Source organism: Haliotis cracherodii, unplaced genomic scaffold (genome assembly GCF_022045235.1).
Source record: "Haliotis cracherodii isolate W230 unplaced genomic scaffold, xgHalCrac1.p SCAF_13, whole genome shotgun sequence".
In the NCBI taxonomy this organism is placed as follows: Eukaryota; Metazoa; Mollusca; class Gastropoda; order Lepetellida; family Haliotidae; genus Haliotis; species Haliotis cracherodii.
In genome coordinates this window covers 13,549,475-13,568,838 of record NW_027266268.1, presented here as the reverse complement: position 1 = coordinate 13,568,838, position 19,364 = coordinate 13,549,475, and the positions used below count along the sequence as shown (strand labels likewise).

Sequence of the window (19,364 nt, the reverse complement as noted above, 5' to 3'; positions counted from 1 at the left end):
TCCGCATGATAGTTTGCACGATGTTTGCATACACCGAAACTCCATTGACAGGACTTGATCGTTACTAAAATCGACAAAACCATTTCCATTAAGAAATCTCTGCGAGTTCATAGTATGATTCCGATTGTCTCATATGTATGCCTTTTATGAAACTATCAAATACTAGGTGTTCGCGAAAAGATGAGCGCATCCTCCCCCACTGGTTGCGCTTGTCACAAGCACATGCAAAGCCAAGTCAATTGTTCACCGCAAACAAAACACGGGAACATATGGTACAAGTCAAAATAGGGATATTTTGACAATGATGCGTCAAAATTGGAAATGCGCTCCATGTGTCTACCATTAAACATTTGGAAAGGTTTACTGAGGTCTTGAATGTCCTAACCTTGATCAAACAACTTCTTAGCAAGAGTTGAAGGACGCTCTTTGAAATTTTGGAAGAAAAGTTGTACCTAAAAAGCTGTGAAATGTAGACACTCAGGGCTAGAACTGCAGGAATATATTGCTCGACATAAAGGGAAAATTGACCATTGGAAAGTTGAAGTCTCTCTCTAGTCATGTAGTCTTGTGGAGAGTGTATTGTCACTCTGACTCTTTATGCATAGATCTAAATATGAAACAGATGAGACGGTTTTATTTATCGTTCAAATGGTTCAATCAGAGAAAGGGAATTGTCTGGTTGACCATTATTGACCGATATCAGATCATCAATATACCTGGCGCTTAAGTTATACTTCTTGGTCAAATTGCCTTGTCTTGGAGTATGCCTAAAGAAACGCAACGGCAAGAAGGGGAACACAGTCGTGCCCATGGAGATGCCTTCTTCAGGGGTCGTCCCGGAATGCCAGTCGCTTTTGTTCTAATATAATGTTCACATAAAGGACTACTGCTAGGAATTTAAGGACTAAGGGATGATGTGTGCCTGGCATGCCAACACTGGATACCCCAACACTACTTTAAAATTGACATTTAACAATTAATTATTGTAACCAGTCAAAGGTGACACCGGGTCTCGATATCCCAGGACACGTTCTCAATCCGTTGTTTGTTCCTCTGTAGAGCATTGTCAAATTCACCTACCTTGTGTGGTGCCACCAGATGTTAACTGCATCACAGTGCATTCCACATTTTCCTGTTCATTCCTGATGAACTGTATTATCGTAAATAGGTTCGGATGTGAGCCGGATAGTTGCAGACTCAACTTGCAGTGCCAACCCGTGGTTGGTAGTCCGAGGTTCTAGAGTGTCGTAGTGGTTCCACGCTTGGCCCCCAAGTCTCCTTCTATCCATATAGTCACTAATGTTATATTTGGGATAACACTTTCTTAGTATCCATATAGTCATTGAAAGGCTCGGTCGGGGCACTGACAGAATATTCTTCTAGGATCTCTAACCACATGTCACTGATCATTGGTTCTGGTAGAAATGTCTTCTCCCCAAAGTTCACATTGATATAATTAATGAGAAAATCCAGCATGTCACATAGTGTTTTCTCAGCAAACTTCAGAACGTTTATAATCCTATCCTAAATCAGGGCTTTATAGGCCACAATGTTCAGGTATAAAATAAGAATGGCGATATATTCATTTATTCTGTACCTTTTTGGAAAAAATTGTCACATTATTCGTGACAATATGATAACATTATATGGTGCTGAGCAAACAAACAAATGAAGCCTTGGTGGTGGTATTAAGACTGACCAGGGTGGGGTCATACTCTAGCTTATTTCCGTCTGGGCACACTAATCAGATAACAGCTGATACCGGGCCTCAAGCGCCGTGATAGCCATCTTGTTTCGGCACTTCACAAGTGACTGTTGAAATATTAAACCCTTATTTCCATATCTCAAATAGATATATATTATTATACCACATCCACGTTATATAAATATAACACATTTGCAGACAAATGATATACTAGTATCAACCATAACATGGTTAAAATCGGAGAAATCACTCGAATCTGCTGAATCCTGATGTTGAATCCTCCAGCCCCCCATGATTTCTTCATCACACGAAATCCTTACAGTAAATACAATCGACAAACCCCATTTCCATAATCATACGAAATCTCTACTAAAAGCAGAGTAAGTGAGTGAATTGGGTTCAACGCTCCTTTGAACAGTATTCTAATTGTTATGTGTTCCAACGTAATGTGAAAGGAAGGCACGAAGTGATGCAGGTCTTAGACGTTTACCACTTTGGTGATCCCATCGAGCACGGTTATGGTGCTGACAAACCTAGAAACATACTCGGGGCGAACCGGGATTCGAACCCACAATCATATGTGTCTGGCGTGCCCAAAGGAAGCAACACTGCAGAGCCGCTGTTTAACGCCGCACTCAGCAATGTTACAGTTCTATGACGGCGGTCTGTAAATAAGCGCATCTGGGCCAGATAATCCAGTGATTGACAAAAAGCTTTGATCTACGCATTTGGGATACGATGACATGCATCAGCCTTAGTCGCCTCTTACAACAAACATGAGTTACTGAAGACCAATTCTAACCCGGATCTTCATGGGTCTTATTAATCTGTCGTTAAACATGTTTGAAAGTTAAATGCCATTAATAATAATCTTGTGCAAAACTGACGCTGAGTTATATGCATATGTTATGTCTCTATAGTAAACTGAAGATCCGGGTTAGAAGCTCGATTATTTACAGACCGCCGTCATGCAGATGGAATATCGTTGTGAGTAATCCGGACCAGAGGAATTGTGTGAGTGGCGGGTGCTAGAGCAGGATATGCTTCCCTCTTTTTTTTGGCGAACACCTGGTGTCAACACTGATTTTAATTAACTCAACACTCTAATGAGTGAATATCCTCGGCTGGGTTAAATAGAAGGAAATAAACACAGCGGGCCTTTTCCTAAAATAAGTCTCTTGGACATTATAAATAGACGAAAAACGCTCCAATAGCAAACTAATTTTATATAGACTAAAGACTAAATGCAAGGAAACCACTTATCTTCAGGGATTGATTAATATAAATGTCATCACGATTTTGCCACTCACACCAAATGTAACTGAATTTACAAGATTTCTATTATATCTGAACACCGTATGTCATTTTTTTCAATTTTAGAAAAAGCACTGACGAAGAAACCATGTCGATATGAAGTAGTGATACGATAAGTGGAATATCAAACACTATACATCACTGCACTGTAATCATCTTCCCGAGGCAAGAGAGTTAACTGACTTTAAAACTGGAAACTGGACTTTTATAGTCAGTTAACTCACTTGCCTCGGGAAGATGCATTGTAATGGTCCCCGAACTGTGGTACGCTTCCCCCTCACCGAAAGTATTTAGATGCCTGAAAACCTTGTGAAATTGGATTAGAATTACTAAAGTACTCATGGAAATAAAAAAAACGTTTTTGTTGGATTTAAAAATCGACACAAAGCATTACGTAGATGTAAATACGAAATAACAAAACAACTGGAAAAGTACTCGTCTGGATTTGCTAGTTTTATCTCAGTGCTCAATACAAAATGTACTTTACAGGAGGTAATTTGTAGGCGCTTTCAACATTCAAAAATAAAACTTAGTCCAAATTGACATGGCAGAAATAGGCTATAGGCATTATGCAAATTAGCCTGGAAAAAAGTTATCAAAACAACAATAAAAATAACAGCTATGTTTATGTACATAATAATAATGACATGTAAGTTGTTGTTTGAGAAGGGAATGTTACTTTTACGTTCTGATATTTTGACGATGATTCACTATCCCAAATGCCACTCACAAATCACTAACCACTGACAAATCACATGCACGTGGGTTTCAAGCACCTGTTTTCACCTGTCGTCAAGGTGTCATAGGTCATGGACATTCACCTAGATCTACCAACACCTGGTTATGCTCAGTTTCACAACAGTCTGTTTTGTTCATATTTTTACACACTTTTACGTGTAAAAAGACATAAAAACCTTTGATACGCTGTATTTGTGCCAAGGCCCAATTAGTACTAATTGAGTTGATTGAATATTTATATATTTTACATATCAACTGAGATCGAAAAAACAGGGTTTTTTCATTTCCGTGAGTACTTTAGGACTATGCACGGAGGGACAAAAGAAAGTATACCCTGTTTGTTTTTGTGTAATTAAAAACTGAAAGAATTGTTGTTAAATTTTATTATGATTATTTAAACATCACGTGGCTTGGGTAAGAAATGAAGTTGCAAATGTATGGTGTATTGATTTTCAAAGATATGACGTCTAAGATACCCATCAGTAGTTGTGTATTGTGAGATGTTTTTCTTGACTCAATCTTTATTTTACATATTTAAAGACCACGGGCCTATAGTACATTACAAATTGTCCAGTAGTAAGTGTCTTGCACAGATTTTCGAAAATTCATATCGTGAAATATATACATTGATAAGTTCCGCAAATATATAACATTATCTGTTAACATGAGTACACTAAAGTTTAATAGAGAAAGATAATTGCTAAACTTATTAATTTACTTACGTCGTAGCTCCGAATATGCAGGCCAAACAAAAACAAAATGGTATTCGTTTCTACTTTATTTAAGTTGCAACACTGCAACAAATTCTATTTTCGCGTGGAATACCTGTATACCTTCCAGTCTCAATAAATAATACATGTGAGCTACAACGCAATATTGCAAGCCGTACTCGGAATTTACTAGGTGAGGTGAGGTAAAATGGGGTTTAACGTCGCGTCCAAGATTATTGCACGTGTATGTGTGTGTGTGTGTGTGTGTGTGTGTGTGTGTTTGTGTGGCTGCTTGTACTAGTCCGGACTGATGCCGATTTATAGTGCTAGCTCACTGAGATACCATGCCGCAGTTTAACATGAATACCCCACTCAGATACAGTATACTGACTCCGAGCCGACCAGCCCTTGTTTTAGCCCCATAATGCCGAGCGCCAGACAGGGGTAACAACAAGTACCATCTTTTAACGTCTTTTGGTATGACGCGGCTGGGGATCGAACCCCGGAACTTCCGCTTTCCGGGCGGACGCTCTACCATTAGACCACGGAGGCGGTTCGGAATTTACTAACGTTTACATGAAATATATATGTTTCAGTAACAAGACGCTTCTTAAAGAGTACCACGTTAATTTACTAGACAATGAAAGAGACGCATGCCAATTCTGAATGTACATGTCCTTCAAGGTCTGCGAAAACAATTAATAAAGTTTGATGATATGTTTCCACGGCCAAAAGAGTTAAGAGGGTTTCTGACGTTAGTTACCCAATTACAACAACCCTGCGTGTCATCATACTGTAGCATCATATTATAACATTTCTCCGGGTACCTTTCAAATGACATATGTATTAATTTAACCATTACTTAATAACTCCAATATTTGCATAAATATGTAAGGGATATCGTCCACTTTCTACATACACCATTAAACTTGGGGTGCTAGGTTTGACACCAAGGAATCGCTTACATGCATAGAGATGTAGTTTCTCCACTGGATCATATACATGTAATTCCATACAGTAAATCTCGGCTCCATATAGCAAAATTGTACTTATTTTTGTATGGAATATTTTAAAACATGTGGTTGAAATGTGTGTCAATATTTTGAAGAAATCAAATTAAAATTAAAAAAAAGTTTTTAGTTTTCAAACATTTTAAATGAAATTATTTTTTTTTAAATGAAACCACGAGAAGTATTCTTTGGGTTCTGCCTATGCGCCCGTACTGTTCATTTTCTGGATTTAGTATCGCATCTTAAGATATTTTCATTTGATGATTTCAACTGAGAGGTCTAGTTTTTTTGCCCCTCGGAATGTTTGCTGTTTGAGAATGTTGTCAATATCATGATGAAAATGATCTGCAAATAGAGCACATGCATTACATAATTAAGCATGTAACAATATATGAACAAGTAAAGCAATATATTATTTCAATAATTATAATTATTTGTGTTTAGTTACCTAGTGTGGGTATTTTTTTTTTTTTACATTTGGGTTAGTCTCTAGCATTGAAAAGATATCATCCATGGATTAATAATCAGATCAACCATAGCCTATGTGATCATAAGCTGTCTGGCGAATCGGGAGATTTTGGTATACCTGATACAAATGTAGAAATCGATAGGTCTCATGCAACTTAAGTCAATTTTAATCGTAATACTATAAATAATGAGACTTCATTACCCTAATGTAGAATTGAGTTTACTACTTATGACCCCAAACATAAAGATGGCCCATAAGTGTTAAAGAGAAAGGTGTACTTTCATTTGAGTGTATATGTAAATATCAATATGCTTCAAAAGGTGATTGCACTGTAGATAGCGTATGGTGGCACGTGAACGTTAAGTTGTGATTTCAGCACTCGACATTGTGTCCTGAAAGATCAGAAACCGATTGGTTTATAGCGTTGGAATTCGTTTATAAGGTGAACATGCATTTCAATTTCAGGAAAATTTTAATTAAATATGAATTTGTTGAGAATACAGAATTGGGTGTGAATGTGGAAATTCCAGATGATGTTTAACGTAGAATGACAACTTTAATGTGTATTAGTGGTATGTTAGACACTAAACAACTGAAGTGGAAGTGTTGACGTGCCTTGCCACCTAGCTGATAGATACTTTTATCAAACTTGCTTCCTATTTACAGAAATTTAATGATATCCAAATCTCAGTCAAGCAGGGGTTGATCAGTATGCATTAATATGCAGTCATTAATATGCATCGACCGCCTCCGTGGTCAAGTGATAGAACGTCTGCCAGGAGAGAGGAAGCTGGGAGGTTTGCTCCCCGGCCGCGTCATACCAAAAGACGTTGAAAGATGGTACTTGCTGTACTCTCTCTCTCTCTCTCTCTCTCTCTCTCTCTCTCTCTCTCTCTCTCTCTCTCTCTCTCTCTCTCTCTCTCTCACACACACACACACACACACACGTGCACGCAGAAGCAACAATCTCGATTATAAACCCCATTTCACGTCACCTCATTAATTTGCATCAATATGCAGGTCATTATTAGGCATTAGTTATCCAATAACTGATCACGCCAATATCTGATCTTCTAATTTCCTTGATATTTATCTGAAACCCAGAAGGGCAACTGTGTTATTTAAAATGCTGTAGAGACTTGTGCATATGTTTGTTTTTGAACTGCCTTTTATCAAATCAAATCTCTGCCAAGCACTTTATAGAGAATACCGCTCAGATATTCAGAGTTTCATTTATATATCAAATTCAACGATGTATAATAATTGTAGTAATAATTATTATAGGTCCAAATTGTTTCCATGGAAACACAAGAAATTAAAAATAATAATTGACAAATATGAAAAGACAATTATATTTTATTTCAATGTAATAATTAACCGACTAAAATGTGAAGACAAAAGGTGTTTGACACCCTTGTATTGTAAACTATCAATATTACGATAGTGTAATGAGATTCATGACATCTTGCTTTTCTCAGGTTATTAAAGTAGAATAGTTATTGTTTAGTTCATATGTCAAGGGGCTGTAAGGTGGCTAAGTGGATAAACGTTCGCTCGTCACGCCGGAAGTCCGGGTTCTTCACATTGGTACAATGTATGAACCTAATTTCTGGTGTCCTCCACCGTGATATTACTGGAATATTGCTACAAGCGGCTTTAAACCCCACTAACTCTTATATCAAATTCTTTCTTGTAGCTATTTAACATGGTTTTTTTACAATTGAAATTCAAAGGTTAACAGCTCTATGTTGTATTTTTCATTTGTATACACTTTCACTCTTACTTCTTTTGTATAGGGGGGACGGGTGGCCAAGTCGCTATAGGGCGCCGCGATTCGCTGTGCAGAGTTGCGTCCCTTGGGCACGCCAGAAACCTATGATTGTGGGTTCGAACGGTTCCCCCGGATTATGTTTCTAGGTTTGTCAGCACCATACCCGTGCTCGTGGGTTTCACCGAAGTGGTAAACGTCTGAGACCTGCATCACTTCGGGCTTTCCTCCCACATCAAGCTGACACAGCTGGAATATAACTGGAATACTGTTAATAGCGGCGTTAAATCCAACTCATTCACTCACTCCTTTGTATCAGTTTTTATCCCCATTAAAATGCTATTTTTTATGGCCGTAGTTGATACTGAAACCTTTGTACTAAGATGAAAAAGAAGAAGAAGAAGATTTTCCCTGTTCTATATCATAAAGACATCCCACAACTTTAATCGGGTTCTATTGCGTTTGAATACAATATTTGAGAATTGGCGATTGGGGTTTTGATTATAAAATGCCGTGGAAAAGAAAGTCCAAAACACAACTATAACACGTATCAAACACATCACCATCGAATAACCATTTCTTGTTTGTTTCATTTTTATCCACCATCAAACAAGGGTGTATACTTTCTTTTGCCCGGCAGTATATCATTGATCCAGCCATCACCATGTACGGTGACTACTCCTGTGGTAATTCTACGGCTGAATTATGCCCAGTAAATTCAAAACTAGAACGCCAAGTCTAGATCATCGGTCGGAACAGACTTCACAGGGCACAAAAAGCAAAATAGCAGTGAAAAGAGGGGGGACATCGTCTTCCTCGGCCTCAATTACGGCGGCGAGAAAGCGATAAAGCTATAGCACGAGAAAGCAGTTAACGCAAGACGAGAAAGCTATAACACGAGACGAAAAAGCGATAGCACGAGACGAGAAAGCGATATAGCTTTATCGTCTCGTGTTAACGCTTTATCCCTTTATCGCTCTCTCGCGGCCATAATTGAAGGCGAGAAAGCGATGTCCCCACTCTGCCACCACACTCGTCTGCTTGTCGTATGAGGGGCTAAACCGGACCGGGTTGATTACATGTCAAAATAGACCTAGAGAATGGGACGTTGCTCATAATATCAAGCACGTGTTTGTCTAACCAAGACTCGATTACATACAGGCGACCGTGATATAGCAAAAACAACAACTAATATTCAATTTTAGTTTCTTACTTCGAGCAAACAAATTTAATCTGAATGTTGTCACAAAGACTAACATTCTGTCCCAGAATTATTATTTTTTTAGATCTACAAAATACCAAATAAAATATATAAATTAACCCAGAATTAGGCTTAATTTCCTATAGCTGAGGCAATCTAGACTTGCCAAATCATTCAAGACTTGAGTTGGATTCCTTTTTTGATTTATTCCATAGGGTGTGGGCATCTTTATAGTCAGTTAACGCCCTTGCCTCGAGAAGATGGGTCTGGGAGACAGACCAGATTCACAAAACATGTACTTGTATATTCTAGAAAATAAGCAGGGCATTTATATAGTCCATTGACAGTTTGAAGAAGTAGGGCACTTCTTTGATCTAATGTATTGAAACTTTTCACTTTTCTGATCAGTGTTTACAATGCAGTTGCAGTTTCCTAACATTCTTAGCAGATGTATGTCATTTTGGCTGTGTCAAACCTGTTTTATCCTTTTTAAATAACATCTCTTTCCATCTAAAACTTGGTCCAAATATGTAATAAAAACAATGATACAAAAACTTAAAACTAATATATAACGTCAACGCAAGATTTTGTCATTCGTGTTCAGTAATCATGTAATCGTGTTGTAAATATGTCATCAAATGAGTTAATCATAGTGTTGTTACAATACATTTACTTTAGTATACTAGATCACTAATGACATTTCTGAATGTACGAAATAATAACGTTCGTATAACTTAATGTTTAGTATGCTTCGAAAAGAATGCCCGTCTCTTGATCTGCGCAAGGCGTTTTGAAGCCCCCTCTGGACGAAGCGACTACCCGTCAGTACCCCGAATTACCCTTCAATACCCCGATGGGTACCGTCAGTACCCCGATCCACCTGCCAGTATCCCGATCTTCCCGTCGGTACACCGATCTACCCGTCAGTACCCCGATCTACCCGTCAACACTCCGATCTACCCTTCAATACCCCGATCTACCCGCTAGTGCCCCGATCTACCATTCAATACCCGATCTTCCCGTCAATATCCTGATCTTCCCGTCAATAGCCCGATCTACCCGTCAGTGCCCCGATCTACCATTCAAAACCCCGATCTTCCCGTCAATATCCCGATCTTCCCGTCAATATCCCAATCTTCCGGTCAATATCCCGATCTACCCGTCAGTGCCCCGATCTGCCATTCAATACCCGATCTTCCCGTCAATATCCCGATGGGTACCGTCAATACCCCGATCTACCCGTCAGTGTCCCGATCTACCATTCAATATCCCGATCTTCCCGTCAATACCCCGATCTTCCGGTCAATACCCCGATCTACCCGTCATTGCCCCGATCTACCATTCAATATCCCGATCTTCCCGTCAATACCCCGATCTACCCGTCAATACCCCGATCTACCCGTCAGTGCCCCGATCTACCATTCAATACCCGATCTTCCCGTCAATACCCCGATCTTCCCGTCAATACCCTGATCTACCCGTTAGTGCCCCGATCTACCCGTCAGTGCCCCGATCTACCATTCAATATCTCGATCTTCCCGTCAATATCCCGATCTTCCCGTCAATATCCCGATCTACCCGTCAGTGCCCCGATCTACCATTCAATACTCGATCTTCCAATCAATATCTCGATCTTCCCGTCAATACCCCGATCTACCCGTCAGTGCCCCGATCTACCATTCAATATCCCGATCTTCCCGTCAATACCCCGATCTACCCGTCAATACCCCGATCTACCCGTCAGTGCCCCTATCTACCATTCAATATCCCGAACTTCCCGTTAATATCCCGATCTACCCGTTAGTGCCCCGATCTACCATTCAATACCCCGATCTACCGATCTCTCGATCCAAGTAAATACACACACGTCGGTGAATGCTGCACTGTCGTGTCTTACTTAAATATTATTATTCGTTTGAACCTATGTCACAGGAATCAATCATACGTTCATGCTAAAATTGAATTGCAGAAGAAAACATTTTCTATTTACCCTGAGGAAACAAACATATTGAAATTGAACGTGGCCGTTGAACGTGTGGATGGAAATAGCAGGTGTTTAAAGCCTTTTCAATATACTTGAATGACATTTGTATAATTACATGCAAAACGTATCCGCCTGTCATCCGACTTGAACGCCTTCAATACTAAAATCAAACATAAAGAGCTATTCAGGACCCATATTCAATGTTTGTACCTGGTGTAGCACGCCTCTCTTCGTTGCCCTCAATTATTGAAACCGAAATCGGCAACATTAGTCAGGAAATGAAAGCAAGGAAATATATGCCGTTGTAAACAATCTGCATTTAGAAACTAACATATCAAGCGATTTCCTGCCTGCTGGAGAAGGGCCGTGGGAGCTTATCGTGAGTAGTGTTTGACATATATTTGTTTGTTTGTTTGTTTGTTGTTTAACGCCGCATTCAGCAATATGCCCGCTATATGACGTCGGTCTGTAAGTAATCGAATCTTGGCCAGGCAGTCCACTGATTGACATAAATGAGCATCGATCTACGCAACCGGGATATGATGAGATGCATCAACCAAGTCAGCGAGCCTGACCACCCGATCCCGTTAGTCGATTCTTACGACAAGCATATAATATAGTCGCCTTTTACGGCGGCAAGCACGGGTTGCTAAGACTAACCCTGAATCTTCACGGGACTTACGTGAATTTGAGCTGTGTTGTAATGTGTTAGGGTTGTGTTATGTTAACGTGGTGTGGGATTTATATGTGAAACAATCGAAGCCAACTCACATAGTTCTAGACAAACACAGCAATTCTTTTTTTGATTTAGATAAGGGCTGAGGCGGATTACTGACGACGGTTTGTATTTCGTATACCCATTAAGGACATCTGGGCCATGTAAAGAACAAATTACCGTGTGGATTCGGGGATTCCGGGGTGAGAATAGGGCCTCTTTTCTACATCTGATATCGTAAGATGCTACTGAATTGATCGGGTGCTCACCAGCAACCCTCTGCTGGTCGTCAGAGGAGACTAAATGGATCTTGTGATCCCCAGCAACCTGTGCTGGTCGTCAGAGGAGACTAAATAGATCTTGTGATCCCCAGCAACCTGTGCTGGTCGTCAGAGGAGACTAAATGGATCTTGTGATCCCCAGCAACCTGTGCTGGTCGTCAGAGGAGACTAAATAGATCTTGTGATCCCCAGCAACCTCTGCTGGTCGTCAGAGGAGACTAAATGGATCTTGTGATCCCCAGCAACCTGTGCTGGTCGTCAGAGGAGACTAAATGGATCTTGTGATCCCCAGCAACCTGTGCTGGTCGTCAGAGGAGACTAAATGGATCTTGTGATCCCCAGCAACCTGTGCTGGTGGTCAGAGGAGACTAAATAGATCTTGTGATTCCCAGCAACCTCTGCTGGTCGTCAGAGGAGACTAAATGGATCTTGTGATCCCCAGCAACCTGTGCTGGTGGTCAGAGGAGACTAAATGGATCTTGTGATCCCCAGCAACCTCTGCTGGTCGTCAGAGGAGACTAAATGGATCTTGTGATCCCCAGCAACCTGTGCTGGTCGTCAGAGGAGACTAAATGGATCTTGTGATCCCCAGCAACCTGTGCTGGTCGTCAGAGGAGACGAAATGGATCTTGTGATCCCCAGCAACCTGTGCTGATGGTCAGAGGAGACTAAATAGATCTTGTGATCCCCAGCAACCTGTGCTGGTCGTCAGAGGAGACTAAATGGATCTTGTGATCCCCAGCAACCTGTGCTGGTCGTCAGAGGAGACTTAATGGATCTTGTGATCCCCAGCAACCTGTGCTGGTCGTCAGAGGAGACTAAATGGATCCTGTTGTTGATTCTGAATCCATCTACATATCCTGATGGCATGGACGGTGCTTATAATGTCAATCACTGGTTTGTCTGGTCCAGACCCGACTGCTGGTGTTTAAAGGCCGCTCTAATGTTGCTGACGTATTGCAGGGCGAGTCGTTAAACAACGACACAATCAAACAAACCAACCGTGGTCCTGTTTTCAAAATATTTTAGTTCAGGTTATTTGACATGCGTTCTAGTGCATGCTTATAGGTCTGATATATTTATTCAAATGATAACAGACCGTTTGAAAAGTTAGCTATCAAAGTACATTATGACCGTGGACTATCTCACGCCTAAAGTTTAGTCATACTTTTCCGGTGACCTCGTTCCCTACACCGCCGTAACCCGTCAGGAAAGGTACCTACTGCAGTGATCGAGATCTTCCGCTACAGCCAGTGATTTGCCTACCACCGAAGGACAGACCTTGCACAGCTTCACCTGTTGATTGAACAAAGTAGTAGTGGTTTATTTCAGTAAATCAGGCCACAGGCCCATTTTACAATATATATTCAAGCATTCAAACATGTTTCGCCACAAGTGCATGTAGTAATATCAATACTAATCAGTACAAATGTATCTGAGACCATAAACATATGATGGTAGAATTAATAGTTTATGTAATGGACAACTGCTTGCTCCTCATTTTAAGAGCAAAGAATGTAAACTTGGCAAGATTATTGATTGTGAAAGCATTACTGGTGGTAAATAAAACTTTACATTTATGCTCTGATGGAGATAATATATATAATAATAACTTGGCAGAAAGTTTCTTCTAAGATCGTCATAACACGGACAAACTAAACACACATGGTATTCTGTTTCTACATTTGGAATGATACAAAATGGACAAAGTCTTTCACATTTTGGAATACCTAACTTTCTACCCTGTGATACCATAAGATCACTGCTCGACGTGCGAAACTGTGAGAGAGTAATCCTAAATGCAGCAATATTCACAACACTTAAATAATTTTCACATTCATTTGATAGTTTAATTGTTTTATACAAATATAATGAAGATAATTTGTCAAAAGATTTAAAAGGTTATCAGTATCAATACATCTTGTTCTAAAAGCGGATATAAATGAATGAATACAAGAAAGTGATTGTCTATTCCAAATTTCACCATATCCAAAGGAAAATAACAGATTTTTAACTTTCAGTGCCCAGCAATCTAGACCCTTTTCTGCCCGGTCATTCTGGTACACATACGTGTGATATAATATATTGTATTCGTTCTGAGTTAATAAACGCAGCCAGTACTTAATGATTTTCAGATGTTGATTTACTTTTAACGAGTATCTCCCAAGTTCAGCTCTTGCTACAATATTAGGAACAGTTCTTCTCAGTTTCAAAATAAGCTTGCAGAATTTATCATGAACATTTAAAATATCTTTAGAGGGATGAAATCCACTTATCTCTGAGCCATATAATAATATGGGCAGTACTTTAACATCAAAAATACGAAGTTACATTTTCAGGGGAAGTTTGTGAAAATTGTACACATGTGATTGTAACAATAATATTACCTTCCAAGCTTGTTGGGATAATATCTTATTAGTTTTATACCAGGAACCCGAGCTAGAAAAATGTACTCCAAGATATTTATAACTGGGGACTATCTCTAGGGGGCTGCCATTAAGAGAAAACTTTTCATAGCTTTTAAGCCTACCTGCCTTACGAAAAATAATGATTTTACTCTTGGTAGAATTAACCCTTAATTGCCACTTATTGCAATAATCCACAAATTGAACAAAGTTGTAGGTGCGGTCAGAACACTTATTGCATGTGTTCATCCGGCCCTGAGAAATTAGTCTTATTTCCCTGTGAAAATACATTCCATGGTATAACAGTTAATATGACCAGGACTACAGTTAAAGAATGTTGTGCCGACCATTTTACATTCTAGGGGGCGGGACTGGTATTTTATCAAATATCTATGCTTCAGACTGAAAATTGTCTGCCACAATAATTACAAAGAAGCCAGGTGTTTTTCTTGAAATATATTAATTCTCACAGTTTTGTATTTTAAAGATACGTGTATCTCATTTTGCAGCTATAGGTGAAAACAAATATAATCACCGGGTAAAATAAAAATGTCTGTCCTTTTCAAAATGCTGTACATTTCTAATGGAGAATCAAAATCAATTTGTTGATGATGTCCTGTTGTTTTATGTCGTCGCAGATACTGATACTAGTGTCGTCAATGTTGTTGTCGGTGTTGTCAGTGTTGATGATTTTGTGTCAATGTTTCTAGTTTTGTCTTTTGACTCGTGGCATGGATGAAAAATGGCAAGAATTGTATACCACGTTTAGTTTTTGGCGACGATTAGCTTTGTAATAACATCATTAGGAGACAGCACCGTACTGCTCCGTCATCGTGTGTTATTTCCCTGAAGACAATAACATGTTAATTCATGAATATTTTATTTATGTATATTACGAAGTATAGTTCCGACAGCGAGTGTTCTCTAAACAGCGAGTGTTTAACGAATACTAGTAAAAAACTCCCAGCATCTGTCAGCAAGGAATATACGAATATGTACCCTATAGCAGATGGTATACATATTGAGTAGTTGTGTATGCTTTGTTAAGAAACAGGGATTGACTAAAGCCAAGTGGCGTGTACAAGTCCACTTGCCAAAACTTCCTCGCGTAACACCGGCGGACATTCAACATCCTTCCCATCACATCTTCCAGTAGGTTCTCGCTAAAGTATGTTCCCATTGCGTTCAATGCTAATACAGTTTATGGGGAAACAAGAGGGGTATTCCTTATGAGGAACAAGTAAAGTGGAGCCCCATAAAGATCCGGGTTAGAATCGGTCTTCAGCAACCCATGCTTGTCGTAAGAGGCGACTTGGTTGATGCATGTCATTTGCGATGCTCATGATATCAATCACTGGATTGTATGGTCCATATAGATGGAATATTGCGGAGTGCGGCGTTAAACAACAAGCAAACAAGCAGAACTGTACAACGAACCCTTTTTAGCCAGGACCTCTTCCGGCCATGCACTATTGATGGGAAATGACAGTACTCAATGTCATGTTAAATCCGGGTTCAAATGAGTCCCCAGCAACCTATGCGTGTCGTGAGAGGCAGACAAATCGATCGGGTAGTCAGGTACGATGACTTTGTCAATGGCACGTTATTGCACCCCGGCGGCGTGGGTCGTTGCTCAATTATTTTCAGGTATTATAGCTGAATTACAGTAAACTACGTTTATAAGGAACTAGCGGATATATCGAATTTATGTTTTGACTTGGCCATTTGCTGTATATATGCTTATAACGAACTACGGTTATAACGAACTAAAAGGTGGTCTCTTTGAGTTCGTTTTAACCGTAGTTTGAGTGCGACCTTAAACAACAAATACACCGTTTATCAGGACATATGTTAATCTGAACGATTACAGTAGGAAAGGTATAATGAATTGACGTAATGAGTAATAAGTGGAATTTAAAAAAACAAACAACATATTTTGTACACAAAAATCTTACGCTAGACATACTGGGAGTGTGTTTTGCTTACTTTCCCGTTTTTAGGGTAGGGATGACATAAGACTGTTCCATTGTGTCCAGGGCCACTTTAGGTAAGAAGGTGCATCATGGAAAAGAGATGTTCACTCGCAATTATAAGAACTTATTTCATTTTTTGGACGTTGCCACCATACAACAGTTATATGAAATAGATAAACCAACCTTTTTCTCTATCAGGTTAAGTTGCAAGTCCTTAAGATAGCATAGTTAGCGATTTTACATCCATAAAGTCCCCTGTCCTTGCGCTTAGTCAGCAATAAAAAAACACTTCAACTTTAAAAAGTTAAAAAGAAAATGCTGATGTGTATCTTAGACCTCTTATCTTTGAAAAATCAATAGATTTGCCCTTTTTAGGCAGGAAATTACAACATTTCAAACACGGTGGGGGGCATGTGGTTGCAAATCCATTTCTTACCCCTAACTTCATTGAACCAATTTATATTTACACAAAATTACCCAGCAACAGATTACCGTTTACGAACTGTTGCAGTTTAGACATAATCACATTTACAACAGTTTATATAAGGACATGGCTCCATTATGACAGGCTCCGCCATCATGCATGATAGCGGAGCTTCAAATTAAGACAAGAGATATTATTGGATGAAATGGTCGCGGATGTGGAGGTACTGGTGGACTACGGCAATGTTAAGCAACCCCAACTGCAGCAACCGCTGCCCTGCAACAACCGTTGCCAAGCAACCCATGTTGCTTACCAATGCAGCGCCTGCTGTCCTGCAACTACCGTTGCCAAGCAACCCATGTTGCTTACCAATGCAGCGCCCGCTGCCCTGCAACTACCGTTGCCAAGCAACCCATGTTGCTATGCAGCTATCGCTGCCAGGCAAGTACCATTGCCAAACCATGAGCGAGGGCAACTATTGTTGCCAAGCTGACCATCCGCTGTAAAGCGGACACTAAGCCATCTGCTGTAAAGCAGAATGGATAAATTGGTTCCTGCTGTAAAGCGGGTAACCCTATCCTAAATAATTTATAATTTGGGATGTATCCCAAGACGCCAAATGTAAAATGTAATGCAGTCCACCAGCACCCCGCCCATCCGCAACATTTTATTCATGACAACATCATTATATGCAAACATTATGCTCCAGTAAAATTCCACCAATTGACAACTGCAAAGCTTGTATAACTTGGAATTATGGATAACAGGGTGAGTGGGTGGGTGCAACGAACTATAGATGAATGCGCGAATATAACTATGTGTTGTACGGCTGAAAGCTGGAGAGCAAGTGCTGCGTGAGCTGATGTCACGCTACAACAGGTCATAGAAAATATAAACAAACGCTCCTTTACCGGACGTGCCAAGAGCGGATCTAGGCCAGAGACGATGGTACCATGCAAAACGACACGTAGCCGCACGGAATGAAGGTATTTCGCTGTAATAATATTAGCAACTGTGCCAAGCCTAACATAAAGGCATTTAGTTCTAATCACTAAATGCTATTAATTCTCAGTTACTTTTGCCCTCCTGTTATAGTGTATGTGATATTATGGACAGAAGTACAATACCTAGCCCTTCTACATACTTGCTGCCCCCCAATGGCACGGGGTACGTGAAATCAGTATTAGAGGTGTTGCTGAAAAGGACCTTTATTGTCTCGTATATTTTGAACCATGTGGATAACAAAATCACGATATTCTCACGTTTGGATGAAGGTATAATTATGAAGTTATAAAATACATACGATATATAGTGCCGCGGCACACTGAACAAATATTAATTATATAAAAAAATATAATTAATTCAAAATATGACACGTCCAAAGTAATTTATCTCCAGCTTTGCAATATTTAAATCTCACAGTCCCGCGATTACTATGCCTTGACTTTTGACCTTTCCCATGAGTCAATTTTCATTAGATTGGGTTTTTCTTATCCCGACTCTGCGCTACCATTGTTCATATATATATATTCATAGACGGTATCCCAGTGTTCCCCAGGAATCGAAAGTCGGGGAATCCCCGGTTCTTGTTATTTCGCCCCAAAATTCCAGGAAAATGTAAACGTTTTGTTTCCGAGAACCTTGTGTAGGAGGCAGGGGAAGCATCGACATCTTGTGGTTCGAGTGTCGATACATGTGAGAAGACTTTAGTTAGTACAGCACGATAAGGGAGAACTAGCACAGTAGACAGCTGGTGAACAGGGAAGGAAGTCTATGCTGAGTATATGCTTGGCTGAAACAGCGACATCCATTAACAGGTAAAAACGTAAACAATTGCTGGACGGATTTGTGACGCAGTAACCAGGATACACTGATTATTGTGAACATTCTGTGGATGAGTACTGTCACATTCTTTTCAGTGAAATCATCCGTATTTTGTGTTGAATAGTTTGTGTAGATAATTCATTACATTGGATTTACTGTCGTTCAAAACCTACCTATACAGCGCTACACATGGTCACTTGTGCAGTGTATACTTAGGTAGGAAATGCAACATATTCATGCTTGTGTACGAACTTATATTTTATATTTAATAATATAAAGGGTAGGTTTCTCAGCTGGATAAATCCAACGGAAAAAAACTATATCATTTGAGATGATTTACTTATACAGTTGTGCAAATTTTAGGTCAGGTATTTTGTGTTTACAAAGGAAATGTGCCCTCGTCCTTCTCAGTTGGGTTTGAGTCCGAGTTGACAATTGACCTGGAAAATTTATTGGGATAATTATTATCATCATCATCATAATTAGGGGGGAAGGGAGGGGGGAATTGTGATATTTTCTTTTAATGTTAAATTTCTAATATGTTTTGATTTTGTTCGTTTTTAATTATCTTAATTGAAATTGTGAATTTTTTCTGCTATTTTCTACAGACTTTGGGTCAAATATCAGCTTCTGCGCATGTCTAGATAAATTCCTGTTCCAGAAAAATAGGTATCTAAAAGGGGCGTAGGTGAGGCCTTTCACAGGTGAAGCGGTCTTTTTCCGAATGAAGAACAGTTGGATTTGGCCGAAATATGTTCGAAACATTTCCGTGTTTAATTTTGTTACTGTGTGGGAAATCTGACTACATTTCATTATGACGTTATGACAGGCCAATCAAACTCT

General features: G+C 39.7%; 1 protein-coding gene across 5 annotated transcripts in view; it reads left to right on the top strand.

Moving 5' to 3' along the window:
- The window catches only part of LOC139459651 (signal transducer and activator of transcription 4-like), an 80,659-nt gene that overhangs the window by 11,961 nt on the left and 49,334 nt on the right, over window positions 1-19,364 (top strand). The window contains exon 1 of one of the 5 annotated variants that reach the window (XM_071241257.1): window positions 11,190-11,278. The exons of 3 other annotated variants lie outside the window; for them this stretch is intronic. Coding sequence is in view for 1 of the 2 variants with exons in the window: in XM_071241254.1 (XP_071097355.1) it covers window positions 18,471-18,514 (44 nt within the window). In the remaining variant the exon portion in view is untranslated. Of the gene's footprint in view, window positions 1-11,189; window positions 11,279-18,258; window positions 18,515-19,364 lie in introns of those variants that run through there. One more of the 5 variants, XM_071241254.1, reaches the window with a different exon arrangement.